Raw genomic sequence first — 13955 nt, forward strand, 5'->3', positions numbered from 1 at the left:
AGGAACTCAGGATCCAGGGATGCGACCCTACAACCTTCTGCTTGCTCAGAGCACCTCAAAAAAAAAAAAAGTTGCAAAGAAACAACAACAACAACAAAGGTGAGAATGCGATCAGGGAAGGCAGCAGTGCAGTTGCAGCAGCAGGTTAAAGGTCAGGAAACAGCAGCGGCAGGAATTGTGTGCCGTGGATTGCCGATACCTGAAGATTATATTCTCCAGGTCAAACGGATACTCTATGATGCCAGTAGTGGGCACTCGGACCCTCAGTACATCCTGCTGGGTGGGCATGTATCCCCGAGATGATATACGTTCTAAATCGTTAAGGTAGCTGTGGGACGAACAGAGTAAATGTACATGTGTATATGCAGAAACATACAGCCAGACCCACACGGAATTTGCTCATTTTTTATACATATTCCAGACAGGGTTGGAAAAAAATCTGTCAAATGGATTTAAAAGTGGTTAAAAAGAATAGATTTAGAATATTTGTGTATAAACTACATTACCTGACAAAAGTCTTGTCGCCTCTCCCAAGTTTTAGGAACAACAGATAATAACTTGACTTCTAGTGGATCATTTGGTATTCGGAAGTGGCTTATTTGAACATCAAAGGTCTACAGATTATGTTTATTTTACCAAAATAAAATATGATCATGCCTTGATTTTTATTTTTAATTAGGACAGTAAGGTCTGACTTTGCTTAGACAAAAGTCTTGTTACTTAACAGAAATAATGTAGAGTGTAGAATATAAAGTCATGGTGCAGTGGAAAAAGAGTTAATATTGTGTACGTCTCCCATGAGCTTGGAAGACTGCATCCACACATCTCTGCAATGACTCAAATAACTTGTTAATAAAGTCATCTGGAATGGCAAAGAAAGCATTCTTGCAGGACTAGTTGATCAAGATTCTTTGGATTCATCTTCAATGCCTCCTCCATCTTACCCCAGACATGCTCAATAATGTTCATGTCTGGTGACTGGGCTGGCCAATCCTGGAGCACCTTGACCTGCTTTTAGGAACTTTGATGTGGAGGCTGAAGTATGAGGAGCGCTCTCCTGCTGAAGAATTTGCCCTCTCCTGTGGTTTGTAATGTAATGGGCAGCACAAATGTCCTGATACCTCAGGCTGTTGATATTGGCATCCAGTCTGCAGATCTCTCGTACGCCCCCATACTGAATGTAACCCCAAACCATGATTTTTCCTTCACCAAACTTGACTGATTTCTATGAGAATCTTGAGTTCATGTGGGTCCCAATAGGTCTTCTGTAGTATTTTTGATGATTGGGATGCAATTCAACAGACGATTCATCAGAATAAATCTACCTTCTGCCAATTTTCCGAATGATCAACTAGAAGTCAAGTTATTATTTGTTGTTCTTACAACTGGGATCAATGACAAGACTTTTGTCGGGTAGTGTAAAACTTATTGACATCATTCCAAACCTTTATCAAAAGTCAAAAGAAAGTTGTATTTAATGCTGCTCTTCTTTTGTCATATACTGTAGTCATGAGCCATATAAATGTGCTGAAAATATATAAACAAATTCACAAAGTATCTTAGTTCTTTCTTCAGAAGTCAACAGAAAGTTTCAATACTGTTAATTAGAAATAAGCTCAGAGCTGGGCGATAAAATATCTTGGTAAAAAAAAAAACGTTTTATGCAGTATGCAAACAAAATCTACATAAAATACTGCATGCAGCTTTTCAAATGTATTTATTTGCGTTATAATAAATACTGTCAGTTTATTGCTACAGTTTCTCATAACAAATAACATAGAAACTAGGGGTGAAGATGAATAAAAATTATGGGCTGAAATCGAAACCAAAAAATTCTGCATGCACGAAAAACCGAAATCAAAAATGTTTTTTTTAATAATTATTATTTTATTAAATAATATAACAATTTCATAAGAGTAAATTTAACTCACTAACTTAAAACATACTGATTTAAAAACAAACAAACCACAAACTAATTAATTAGCCACAATTAACTGACTATAAAATTTTATTGATAGTGAATGAGCCGAGAGGTGTCATTTTACCAGGGATGCCATGACTGCACAGTAGCAGCAGGAACAAGTATACTACATAGAAATGTCCTCTCCTTTCTGATGAGCACGTTTGGTCCATGCATAACTAAATTTACATGTAAATGAGTGAAATACCCACAGTGTGGAATATTGAGCTATTTTCAACAATGAACAGAGTGTAAGCTAGTAGATGAAAACCAAAAAATGCCATTTCAGCCACAGATTTTCGGTGCATCCCTAATACAAACTATATATTATTGTTTTTAGTATGGTAGTGAGGTGATATGTGGGTGGTTAAACTAATTCAAATACTATCGAAGTCCATTTGATCATTTTTATTAACTTAAACATTTACATTTTACTCTTTACAAAGACAAAAGTATCCAGAAAGAAAAAAGGGTAAATAAGATAAAACATTCAGCCTTTTTGTCATATTATTGTATTTATTGTGTTTATTTTAAGACATATTTTTGCATCATGACAGGCACTGCTTAGTATAAACATTCAATACAATGGGGGCAAAAAAGGAGCAGCATGAACATTTTTCAAAACGTATTCTTTTGTGTTCCACAAAAACTCAAGTTTGGAAGATATTTAACACAAATCCAAATATTTTTTTAATTCAGTGTGGGTATGACCAAATTATGCAACTTTTAACAACAACAAAGCTGATAGTCTTAAATTATAACAGCCCATTCACAATAGGGTCGACAACTGTAACTATACAGTTTTAACAGTCATTTAAATAGTGAAATTAATCCACACCTCAACTAAACCAAAAATGGCACACATAAATAAATCAAGTTTAAATCCTTTTTAGATTTATTTTCTAGCTGACGAATGATATGAAAAACAACAAATCAGAATCCACTTAATGTTAAAAAGCTTAAGCCATTAAAGCAACAATACAAAACAGAACATTGAGCAATATCGGCCCTTGGTGTGGACACAAATATAGTTACAGATAGTTATCGTTCTTAAGGCTGATTTATACTTTCGCCTGGCACCCTGTCGCAGACCTCTGCTGACTGTGAGTGCACCTTACGAAACGGACAAGGCTTTTATACTTGACACGTTCACCGTTGAGATATTCTTTAAAATGACAGGGGGTAGTCAAAGGAAACTTACCGTAAAATCAGAAGGATAAACATAGAAGTAGGAAGTTTCCAGAACTACGTCATATCATTAATATCATTCAAGATTTTTAAAACTATTTATTTTTATAAATTACTTTAATGATTATAAGGATTTTTTTACAACCATACAAGATTTTTATTTTTTAAATCAAACTTTGATGCATCACTTGCTTTTGTTCATATCTCAGACCGTTCTACCCATTATAGTTTATTCAAATATTAATGACAACAAAACATGAGTTGCTCTTCAAATATATGTTTTTATTATGGAAAGAATTTAAGCAAAAAAAAAAAAAAAACTAAAGGTACACTTACAAAAAAATACTGATGTTTTTTTAATTTAGTTCACTACACACATTCCTGACTATTAATCACCAATAAAGCCTAGAAAAACAGGGCATCAGTATATTATAAACCGATAAGTTCAAATATTCTTTTCCAGTTATCAAAGAAATAATTTGTTACTTTATTTTACTTTTGTAATTATTAAATTGTTTCAAATTCAAACTTGTAATATATACAGTGTAAAGCCTATGAAAGGTGGATAAACATATTCTTTAGTTGTGTATTAAAACCACATGGGTCTTCACTTTTGCCCCGGCCTCTCTTTTTGCTTTTGACAAACTTGTGCATCATGTTTTTCTAAAGTTTTTAACAAAAGCTTTCCTCCTTTCCAATGACTGTTGCAATTTCTAGCCAAATATTATTAATCATTAAGTTATCCCTATGATCACACATGGACGAATCACAAAGATGTCTGTACAGTCGTACCTGTTTCAGACTAAATCTCTTCAAAGTGATTTATATTCAACTGAAATGAAATGAGGCATCGTGCGAATTGTTCACTCGAGTCTCAAAAAATGTAGTGCGCTCTGCCAGCCAAAATCATGTCTCACGCACCCAAACGAACCTCCGCAAACACAGAGATGACGTCACAGTCACCGCGCGCACCCAAACGAACCTCCACAAACACCGAGATGACGTCACGGTCGCCGCGCGCACCCAAACCAACCTCCGCAAACCCAGAGATGACATCAGTTACCGCGCGCACCCAAAGCGAACCCCCACAAACACCGAGATGAATTCACAGTCGCCGCGTGCACCCAAACGAACCTCCCCAAACACTGAGATGATGTCTCAGTCGCCACGTGCACCCAAAGCGAACCCCCACAAACACAGAGATGACCTCACAGTTGCCACAATCATCCAAACGAACCTGCACAAACAATGAGATGACGTCACATTCGCCGCGTGCACCTAAACGAACCTCCGCAAACACAGAGATGACCTCACAATTGCCACAATCATCCAAACGAACCTCCGCAAACACAGAGATGACGTCACAGTCGCCGCGTGCGCACCCAAACGAACCTCCGCAAACACAGAGATGACGTCACAGTCGCTATGTGCACCCAAACGAACCTCCGCAAACACAGAGATGACATCACAGTCGCCGCGCGAACCCAAATGAACCTCCGCAAACACAGATGGCGTCACAGTTGCCACGCGCACCCAAACGAACCTCCGCAAACACAGAGATGGCGTCAGTCGCCGTGTGCACCCAAACGAACCTCCGCAAACACAGAGGTGACGTCACAGTTGCAACGCGCACCCAAACGAACCTCCGCAAACCCAGAGATGACGTCACAGTTGTCGCGCACACCCAAACGAACCTCCGCAAACCCAGAGATGACGTCACAGTCGCCGCGCGCACCCAAATGAACCTCTGCAAACACCGGAATGAATTTAGTCACCCCACAAACCCGAACAAGCCTCCGCAAACACAGAGATGACGTCACAGTCGCCGCATGCACCCGAAGCGAACCTCTGCAAACATGGAGATGACGTCACATTCGCCGCGCGCACCCATATGAACCTCCGCAAACACAGATGACGTCACAGTTGCCACGCACACCCGAACGAACCTCCGCAAACACAGAGATGGCGTCAGTCGCCGTGTGCACCCAAACGAACCTCCGCAAACACAGAGGTGACGTCACAGTTGCCACGCGCACCCAAACGAACCTCCGCAAACCCAGAGATGGCGTCAGTCGCCGTGCGCACCCAAACGAACCTCCGCAAACCCAGAGATAACGTCACAGTTGTCGCGCGCACCCAAACGAACCTCTGCAAACCCAGAGATGACGTCACAGTCGCCGCGCGCACCCAAACGAACCTCTGCAAACACCGGAATGAATTTAGTCACCGCACAAACCCGAACGAGCCTCCGCAAACACAGAGATGACGTCACAGTCGCCGCATGCACCCGAAGCGAACCTCTGCAAACATGGAGATGACGTCACAGTCGCCGCGCGCACCCAAAGCGAACCTCCACAAAAACAGAGATGACGTCACAGTCGCAGTGCACACTCAAGCGAATACGTCGAGTATAAATCAGCCTTTAGTGTGAATGGGCCTTAAAAGGAGAGTTCACCCAAATAATGAACATTTCATTGCCATTATTTACTTTTCCTCCACTTGTTCCAAACCCATCTGAGCTTTTGTCTGTTGAAAACAAGAGATGATATTCTGAACAATTCTAGAGCAATTTTGTTTTCCTATTATGGATAATAGGTTTCCAACATTCTTCAAAATATCTTCTTTTGTCTTTTAACAGAACAACAAAATCCAAAAATGAATATTTGCCACTTAGCGCAATTTTTTTTTGTTTGACCCTCAAAGACCTGCGTTTGATCAAGTTAAGGAGGAAAGTTTAGTCTAAACTATATATTTTTTTCATTTTGGGGTGAAATGTCCTTTTAAAACAGCATTTGTCCGTGTAGGACTTGCTTTCAGACACATAAACTGACCTCAAAAAGAAAATCAACGACTCATTTTAAAAGCAATAAACCTAAAAGCAGCCAATAGCCAATGACGACACACACACTTACTATTTAGTAGAGTCAGAGAGCTGGTACTCTCGCCTGCGGTCGTACGCTTCCTGGATGCCCGGATCCATCCAGAGCTTATTAATTGCAGCAACATAGGGCTGGTCAAAAGAGCAAACCTTCTCCACATCGACCTCTCGCACCAGCAGAGCGTTTTTCTGCGGATAAAGACACAATAAAAACACAACCCACTTTAAGACTTGACAGCGGTGTAATACTAATGACTTCCAGAGCAGCTCGCAACCAACTAGGCCACAAGTCGTGTGGAGTTAAACTTTAAGGATCTTCTTTAGGAAATATTAACTGATTCTTTAAAAGCAAAAAAACAAAACATGAGAATAATTAACTATAATCCTGCGCAGAGGACAGCTGACCGTGGTGTGACTGCAATAAAATTTACAGGCGAGCCTTGTAGTGCTTTTTATAGCCACGTTTATGGCCTATCTGGGTTTGATTTGCATCTTGACGTGCATCAAAGCGATGATAAGAGCTGGGGTTGTCGGTGTGCTGCGCTCACCTTGTTGTCTTCGAATCTGAATGGGATCTTGAGGTGCTCGGTGGCGCGGATCATAGCCTGCATGGAGGTGAAGATGTTCTGGTAGACGAGTTTGGTGTAACCACGCTTGTCCTCGTCGGTGTAGCCTGTCCCGTGAATGATGCGCATCTGTTTGATGAACGTACTCTTGCCGCTCTCGCCTGTCCCTGAGGAGCAAAACAGACACAGGTGTTGGTAATGACGGTTATGATCTGAAATTTGGATAGTTGTTACTTAATAAATAGTTCTTCTTATTAAATAAATCCAAATTAAAAAAAAAATAATAGACAATAAAAGCCTTTGGAATCTAAAAGGCAGCAACACAAACAGATAAACTGCAGTAATTTCTTTATTGTATAAAGATTAAAAATAAAAAAAACTAAAACATTTATAAACAAAAGTGTATTGGAGTATATTATTGCAGTTAAACACACTACTTTATTGCAAAACACTCACACTTTTAGAATTCAACTAATGTTAAACAGTTGAGTTTTGCTATTTTCGAATGCGTTCAGCTGATCGGAGAGTCGGACGGGAGCACTTTAAGCTTAGCTTAGCATAGATTATTAAATTGGATTAGACCATTAGCATCATGCTTAATTCAAAGAGTTAAGATAAATTAAAGCGGGCTTTACTGTAGTTAGTTATATTGTGTACTAAAGGCTTATTTAGACTTCTGCATCAAGCACACGCCTATGGTAAGGCGCAGTATTCACACGGTCGTATAGCCCTCAACATGGCCAACGTCGACGAGCACCTCTCAAAAAAATTTTCTACACGTCGCAACAACTCAAAGCGCAAGCTCTGTGATTGGTCAGCTTGGTAGTGGGGATGAGTGTGGGCAGTGCTGAGAGCCACAAGCCCTCTGGAGCGAGTGTTTACAAGTGTCAAGTCCCGTGAAGGAGCTCCAGATAGAAACTTTTGTTTTGTGCTTACCTTATGATTAAATTTGTTAAATGTCCACCAGTTCCCGCCGGAATGAGCGAGTTTTAGCTACTTGTACTAAGGTAGCGTTCAGAAAAAACAACACCTGTGAAGAAACTCGATACAGAGGAACATAACATAACCTACTACCAGCTAGTGTTATTGCAGAGCAACACAAACAGCACGCAGAAGTATAAGTGCATAACTACGCACGAGGCATGTGCTGGGGGTCTCGGCTATCACTCGACACAGAAGTTTAAACTAGTCTTAAGACCGATGGTAAATGACAAGTTGCTATTTCAGTTATAACTATACTGTCATTTCAGCACAGTAATCAAGGAACTTCGAGGCTGAACCATGGCAAATGTAAACGCATTAAATTAAATGTATCAAATGTATTAATGGTTCGGTAGCCATCTCATAGACTTGTTAAATAAAGCTAATTACACACATTTTATTTTAAAATCAGAAAAAAATACTATGAAGTACAGTCAAGAGCACGCCAAAGCATCAGATGGCGATATACACCTAAACGCAAAGCCATGCTGGCCAATCAGAAGCCTCAAAAAAGGTTATTATTGGGTCTGATTGGCTGGCAACTTGGATCACCATCCATTACACAAATGCACATCTTGTAAACAACGTAGATTTAGGTGTACAATCTGACATCAAAAAGAAAACAACAAAAAACTTTGACGTCGACTACACATACTCTGCCGTATTTTAATATCTTCACCCTGACAGGAGTTTTAATACAGTTTTTAGGATCTGGAGGATCCCCGTGGCTTTTTGCTGGTCGCCAAAAATAGTGGTTAGATCGGCCAGCCTGATCTTCCGAGGAAACGTAACTATTTTATGCTTTGTCAGTTTAGTGGCTAATTCGTATAAGTTTGGTCATACAAAAATGTACGATTTTAAAAAGGAGGCATGCCACCCAACCATCATTGGGGATAAGCAAATCATGCTTAATTGTACGAATGAGATCGTACAAACGCATACGAATTGGCCTCTAAATTAAAAGTTAAGAATTGCCTAGAAACTGTGTCGGATCTGCATACTAAAGGCTGGTTTATACTTCTGCGTGTTGTGATCGGCGTGACCCACGGTGCCTGCCTAGCGCACAGACATGCATTACTATATGCGCTGTTTGTTGCTCTGCAATAACACTTTCGAAACGCTAGCTAGCAGTAGGTTTTTACATTCCTCTGTGTCATGTTTCTTCGTGGGTGTTTTGTTTTTTCTGAATGCTATGCTACCTTAACGCACAAGTAACTAAAACTTGCTCATTCAGAGGAGTGAACCGACAGACGTGCAACAACATTAATTATAAAGGTAAACACAAAACAACAGTTTCCATCTAGAGCTACTTCACGGGACTCAACACTTGTAAACACTAGCTTCAATGAGTTCGCACAGCTCGCAATCCTGCCCACACTGGTCAGAGTTAACAAGCCAACCAATCACAGAGCTTGCGCTACATGTAGTTGAATTTTTTTTTGAGAGGTGCTCGACAGCTATGGAAGGCCGTTAGGGCCAAAACGACTGCAACTAACATGTTTACATGTTATTATTATTATAAAATTTGTAAAAAATTATTATAAAAGTTACTATTTCTTTATTATTATTATTTTTTTATTATTAATACTTTTATTCATTATTAATATTTGCCAATATTGCATTTGTGTGTGGAGGAACAGCCACAACTTATACAAAAAGCTGCTTGGTACATCCTGCCTTTGCAGTTATCAACGCAAATAAATGGCATACAGTGTGCATATACCCTCATAGAAATCAATGTTTACAATTCCACAAGGCATGGTGCACTGTATTTAGTGTGCGTCCTGCTTAAATTCTTTATACAATACTCCCTACCATACAGAAAAAAAAAACTGAATAACGTACAAAAATGTACAAACTCTTACATGCTTAACTTCACGATCTAATCCTACAACATCTAAATGAACATAGCAGCACTTTAAAACAGAAACTCTATAAACAGCAGCGTCTCCTCAAGTATTACACTACTCCTGATGACTTTCCTGATGACTCAAAGCAGTAAAAATGTTTCATCCCCAAAGTTCAACAATACCACTTCCCTGGAAGCTTGGGAGGTCTTGGATCGGCAGGGGGGAAAACAAGTCGAGTTACTCTTCCAGTTTTCAGCATTTATTACCATCTTGACAATACAGAGTCAACAGTTGAGAAAGTCGGTCTCCGATCGGTATGATAACCAGCTCTGCAGGTTTTATATCTTGACACACATACAATTCGAGTATTGACATCCTTGACAACTGCCTTTTATTTAAACAAACAAGAGGGACAACAATTAAAAAAGAATAAAAGGTGAACGGAGGTCCATTAATCTCACATGGCTTTATAAGAGCTTCCTTGTGGTAGGCAAACATGATTTTGCACGAAAACCACATCACCTTCAAGTTTCATTTTATTTAAAGGGATAGTTCACCCAAAAATGAAACTTTACTATTTACTCATGCTCAAGTGGTTCTAAACATTATGAATTTCTCTCTTCTGTTAAATAGAAAACAAAATATTCTGAAGAATGCCATTTATATCCACCGTAGGAACCAAAAACATAAGTCAATGGCTCACAAATGTTTTTCCAAAATTCTTTAGTAAATTTTCCTGTGTGTACAACACAAAGAAAGAAAGTCAAACAGGCTTGGAAGAAGTGAAGTAGTAGAGTAAAGGACGACAATTAAAATTGAGTGAACTATCCCTTTAAGCATTAAACTAACGTGGCATCCAAAAACCTTTTAAAGAGAAACATATCAGTGTTTTAAAAGATCCTTATGGGATATTTATTCAAACAATTAGGGCAAACTTGACAAAATAGTGTAATTAAATGATAGGTGAATAAATTATGAACAATACATTTATATAAATACATTTGTGCAACAAAACAAAATAGCACTAAATACCAAGCAAAATAACTTCACAATTTGAAATCAAATTTCAGGAATCTTAATTAAAGCCGCTGAATAGAATTACATAAAAGTTAATCATATCACCATGTTTTAGAAATCTTTGAGAATTTATTTAAGAATTGGTATATATCAATATATGATGAGCTCATTTGGGCAATGCGGGTTCAATTTCCCATAAATTTTAAAGGATTTTATGGCAACCTGTCAAATTAAGTTTAAAGTTAACGCCCCTCGCTGCTGGAATCAGCTTCCAGAAATGATCAGATGTGCTCCAACATTAGGCACATTCAAATCAAGACTGAAAACACATCTGTTTAGCTGTGCCTTTACTGAAAGAGCACTGTGCTACGTCCGACAGATCGCACTATTATATTTTTCTCTTCTTTTTAATTCTTTTATAACACATTTTATCTGCTTTTATGCTTATTTATTTTATATTATTATTATTTTTATTTACCATTTTTATTGTTTGTTTTTATTTCTCTTATACTTGTTCTTTTATTCCTGTTTATGTAAAGCACTTTGAATTGCCACTGTGTATGAAATGTGCTATATAAATAAACTTGCCTTGCCTAAAGAAATTGTGACAGAAAAGAATTGTGACAGTCTAAATATTTCCTAAACATAGTTTACTGATAAAGAAGGAAAAATCCCATTCATAAATCACAGATGATTTAAGACAACCATTAAGTGATTCCATAGTTGTGAGAATATTAGTCACACTTATCAACGAAAGCACTTAAAGTCAACATTTACTCTTCTTGTGGATATATATATATATATATATATATATATATATATATATATATATATAGATATATATATATATATAGATATATATAGATATATATATATATATATATATATATATATATATATATATATATATATATATATATATATATATAGATATATATAGATATATATAGATATATATATATATATCTATATATATCTATATATATATATAGATATATATATATATATATATATATATATCTATATATATATATATATATATATATATATCTATATATATCTATATATATCTATATATATATCTATATATATATCTATATATATATATATCTATATATATATCTATATATATATCTATATATATATCTATATATATATATATCTATATATATATCTATATATATATATCTATCTATATATATCTATATATATCTATATATATATATATATATATATATATATATATATATCTATATCTATATATATCTATATCTATATATATCTATATATATATATATCTATATATATATATCTATATATATATATATATATCTATATATATATATATATATATATCTATATATATATATCTATATATATATATATATCTATATATATATATATATATATCTATATATATATATCTATATATATATATATATCTATATATATATATATCTATATATCTATATATATATATCTATATATATATATATATATATATATATATATATATATATATATATATATATATATATATATATATATATCTATATATATATATATATATATATATATATATCTATATATATATATATATATATATATATATCTATATATATATATATATCTATATATATATATATATCTATATATATATCTATATCTATATATATATCTATATATATATATCTATCTATCTATCTATCTATCTATCTATCTATCTATCTATCTATCTATCTATCTATCTATCTATCTATCTATCTATCTATCTATCTATATATATATATATATATATATATATATATATATATATATATATATAAATAAATATAAATCAACAATGTATTTTTACATTTATAATTATTTGGTGAAAATAATGTTTCTCTCCTGAATTCGTCCATTCATCAGTCTTCCTTCATTTTGTTAGCAACACCCAAATTTCAACAATCCAATCGGTTCCCAAACCCAAAATCATGCACCGCCCAATATTTTTTTTCAGGACCATTTCAAGAGGATGTACATGGATGGTATATGATAGAAGCAGGATAATCATAACTTCCGTTTCATGGCGACTTTAAACCTTGGCTGCGTCCAAAATCACCTACTACTCAGGTACTGCATTTGAATTTAAATTTACTACTAGTCCTTCAGAAAAGTTCGCTCTCAAACTGCCGACCCGCGGGCTATTTGCGGCCCACCCTTTGGCCCAAAACATACATTTTTGAATCACTGTATCATTGTTGTGCAGTCGCATATAGCCACTTGTGGTTTTGACCACCCCACCTACTGGACCTCCTATGAATTGTCAGTCACTGATATGGCCCCCGTTAGTTTGAGATCCCTGTTTTATACAGTATAAATGTGAGCAGTATGAGCAGTTTGAGTGAGCATCTATCATTTTTGTAATAATCACGTAAACCTCCTTGCGTCAGTTGCGTCGATTCACTTCTGTACACGAATTCTCTCGCGTGGCACCAAGGGATAGCGTAGCGTGCATCGGATGCGCATTTCAGAATGTCGCAGGAAGTTGTAGGTAATCCGGGTACTTCTCGCATACTGTTTTTTGAATTCTATGAATTCAGACATACTACTCGGCTCGCATACTTTTTTATAGCATACTACATAGTACGGAAGTATGCAATTTCGAAAGCGATGGGGAAAATGGGAAAAAAGTGAAGCTGTCAATATAGCAATTGAAGCCCCGTCTTTTAGTACAGGAGGCATTCATGGATACACAGTGGGAGGGCCGTGAGTTTTTGCAGATTTTATGTGATTCGAAAGATTACAAATGAAACTAAAGAGACAATGGTTGTTTAATTTTATTGGTGATTCCTAATATGAAATTTTATTCCAAAATCCTATTAGCTTGGCAAGCAATTTTGGAATTAGATGTTTAAAATTTTAATTATTCAAACAGAATTCCCGAGCATACTGCCCGAGAGGCGGGTTTCAAAGATGGCCACTCGGTGAAATGACTTGCCTTTAAAAGACTTTGTTTACTACTAATCAGAGAATGGTAAATAAATCACAATTGTGTTATCATTTTTATTTATCATGAAACACTAAGCTTTATAATCAATAAAACGTTTTAAAAACTGATTGATTTTATAGGGTCCTGCATAGGCTTTAATCCAAACCAATAGCATGGTAGCGTAAGTGGGGGGGAAAATATAAATACATTTTTTTTTAAACCAACAACAACAAAGCAAAATGACATTACTAAATCTTCACCGGGCTTTTGGAATTCTCTTCTCGAAGGCACAATTATGTGGTTCATTCACAGGATGAAGATCTGTTGAGCTCATCTGGGTAATGCAGGTCTGATTTCCTATCATTTCTCCCTGCGCTGAGTCATGGGTAGTTTTTCCTCCAACAGCTGGATTGTCCTGCTGACTCTCTGCTCAGTCTCTCTCTCTCTCTCTGTACTGACAGGGGAAACCCAATAAATGGCCTGCTTGCATAAGCCTTGCTCTCCTGACTCCATCGGTCTGCCAAATAACTGAACCTCCCCG

At 36.3% G+C, this 13955-nt stretch overlaps 1 protein-coding gene across 3 annotated transcripts in view; it reads right to left on the reverse strand.

Moving 5' to 3' along the window:
- Positions 1-13955, reverse strand: part of LOC130216025 (guanine nucleotide-binding protein G(q) subunit alpha-like) — a 53381-nt gene that overhangs the window by 19374 nt on the left and 20052 nt on the right. For 2 of the 3 annotated variants that reach the window (XM_056447908.1, XM_056447907.1), the window contains exons 2-4: positions 6575-6759; positions 6061-6215; positions 200-328 (exon numbers count right to left, since the gene is read on the reverse strand). In XM_056447908.1, coding sequence (XP_056303883.1) covers positions 200-328; positions 6061-6215; positions 6575-6759 — 469 coding nt within the window. The remainder of the gene's footprint in view (positions 1-199; positions 329-6060; positions 6216-6574; positions 6760-13955) is intronic. The other variant, XM_056447909.1, reaches the window with a different exon arrangement.

The sequence above is a fragment of the Danio aesculapii genome, chromosome 22, assembly GCF_903798145.1.
Source record: "Danio aesculapii chromosome 22, fDanAes4.1, whole genome shotgun sequence".
Classification (NCBI taxonomy): Eukaryota; Metazoa; Chordata; class Actinopteri; order Cypriniformes; family Danionidae; genus Danio; species Danio aesculapii.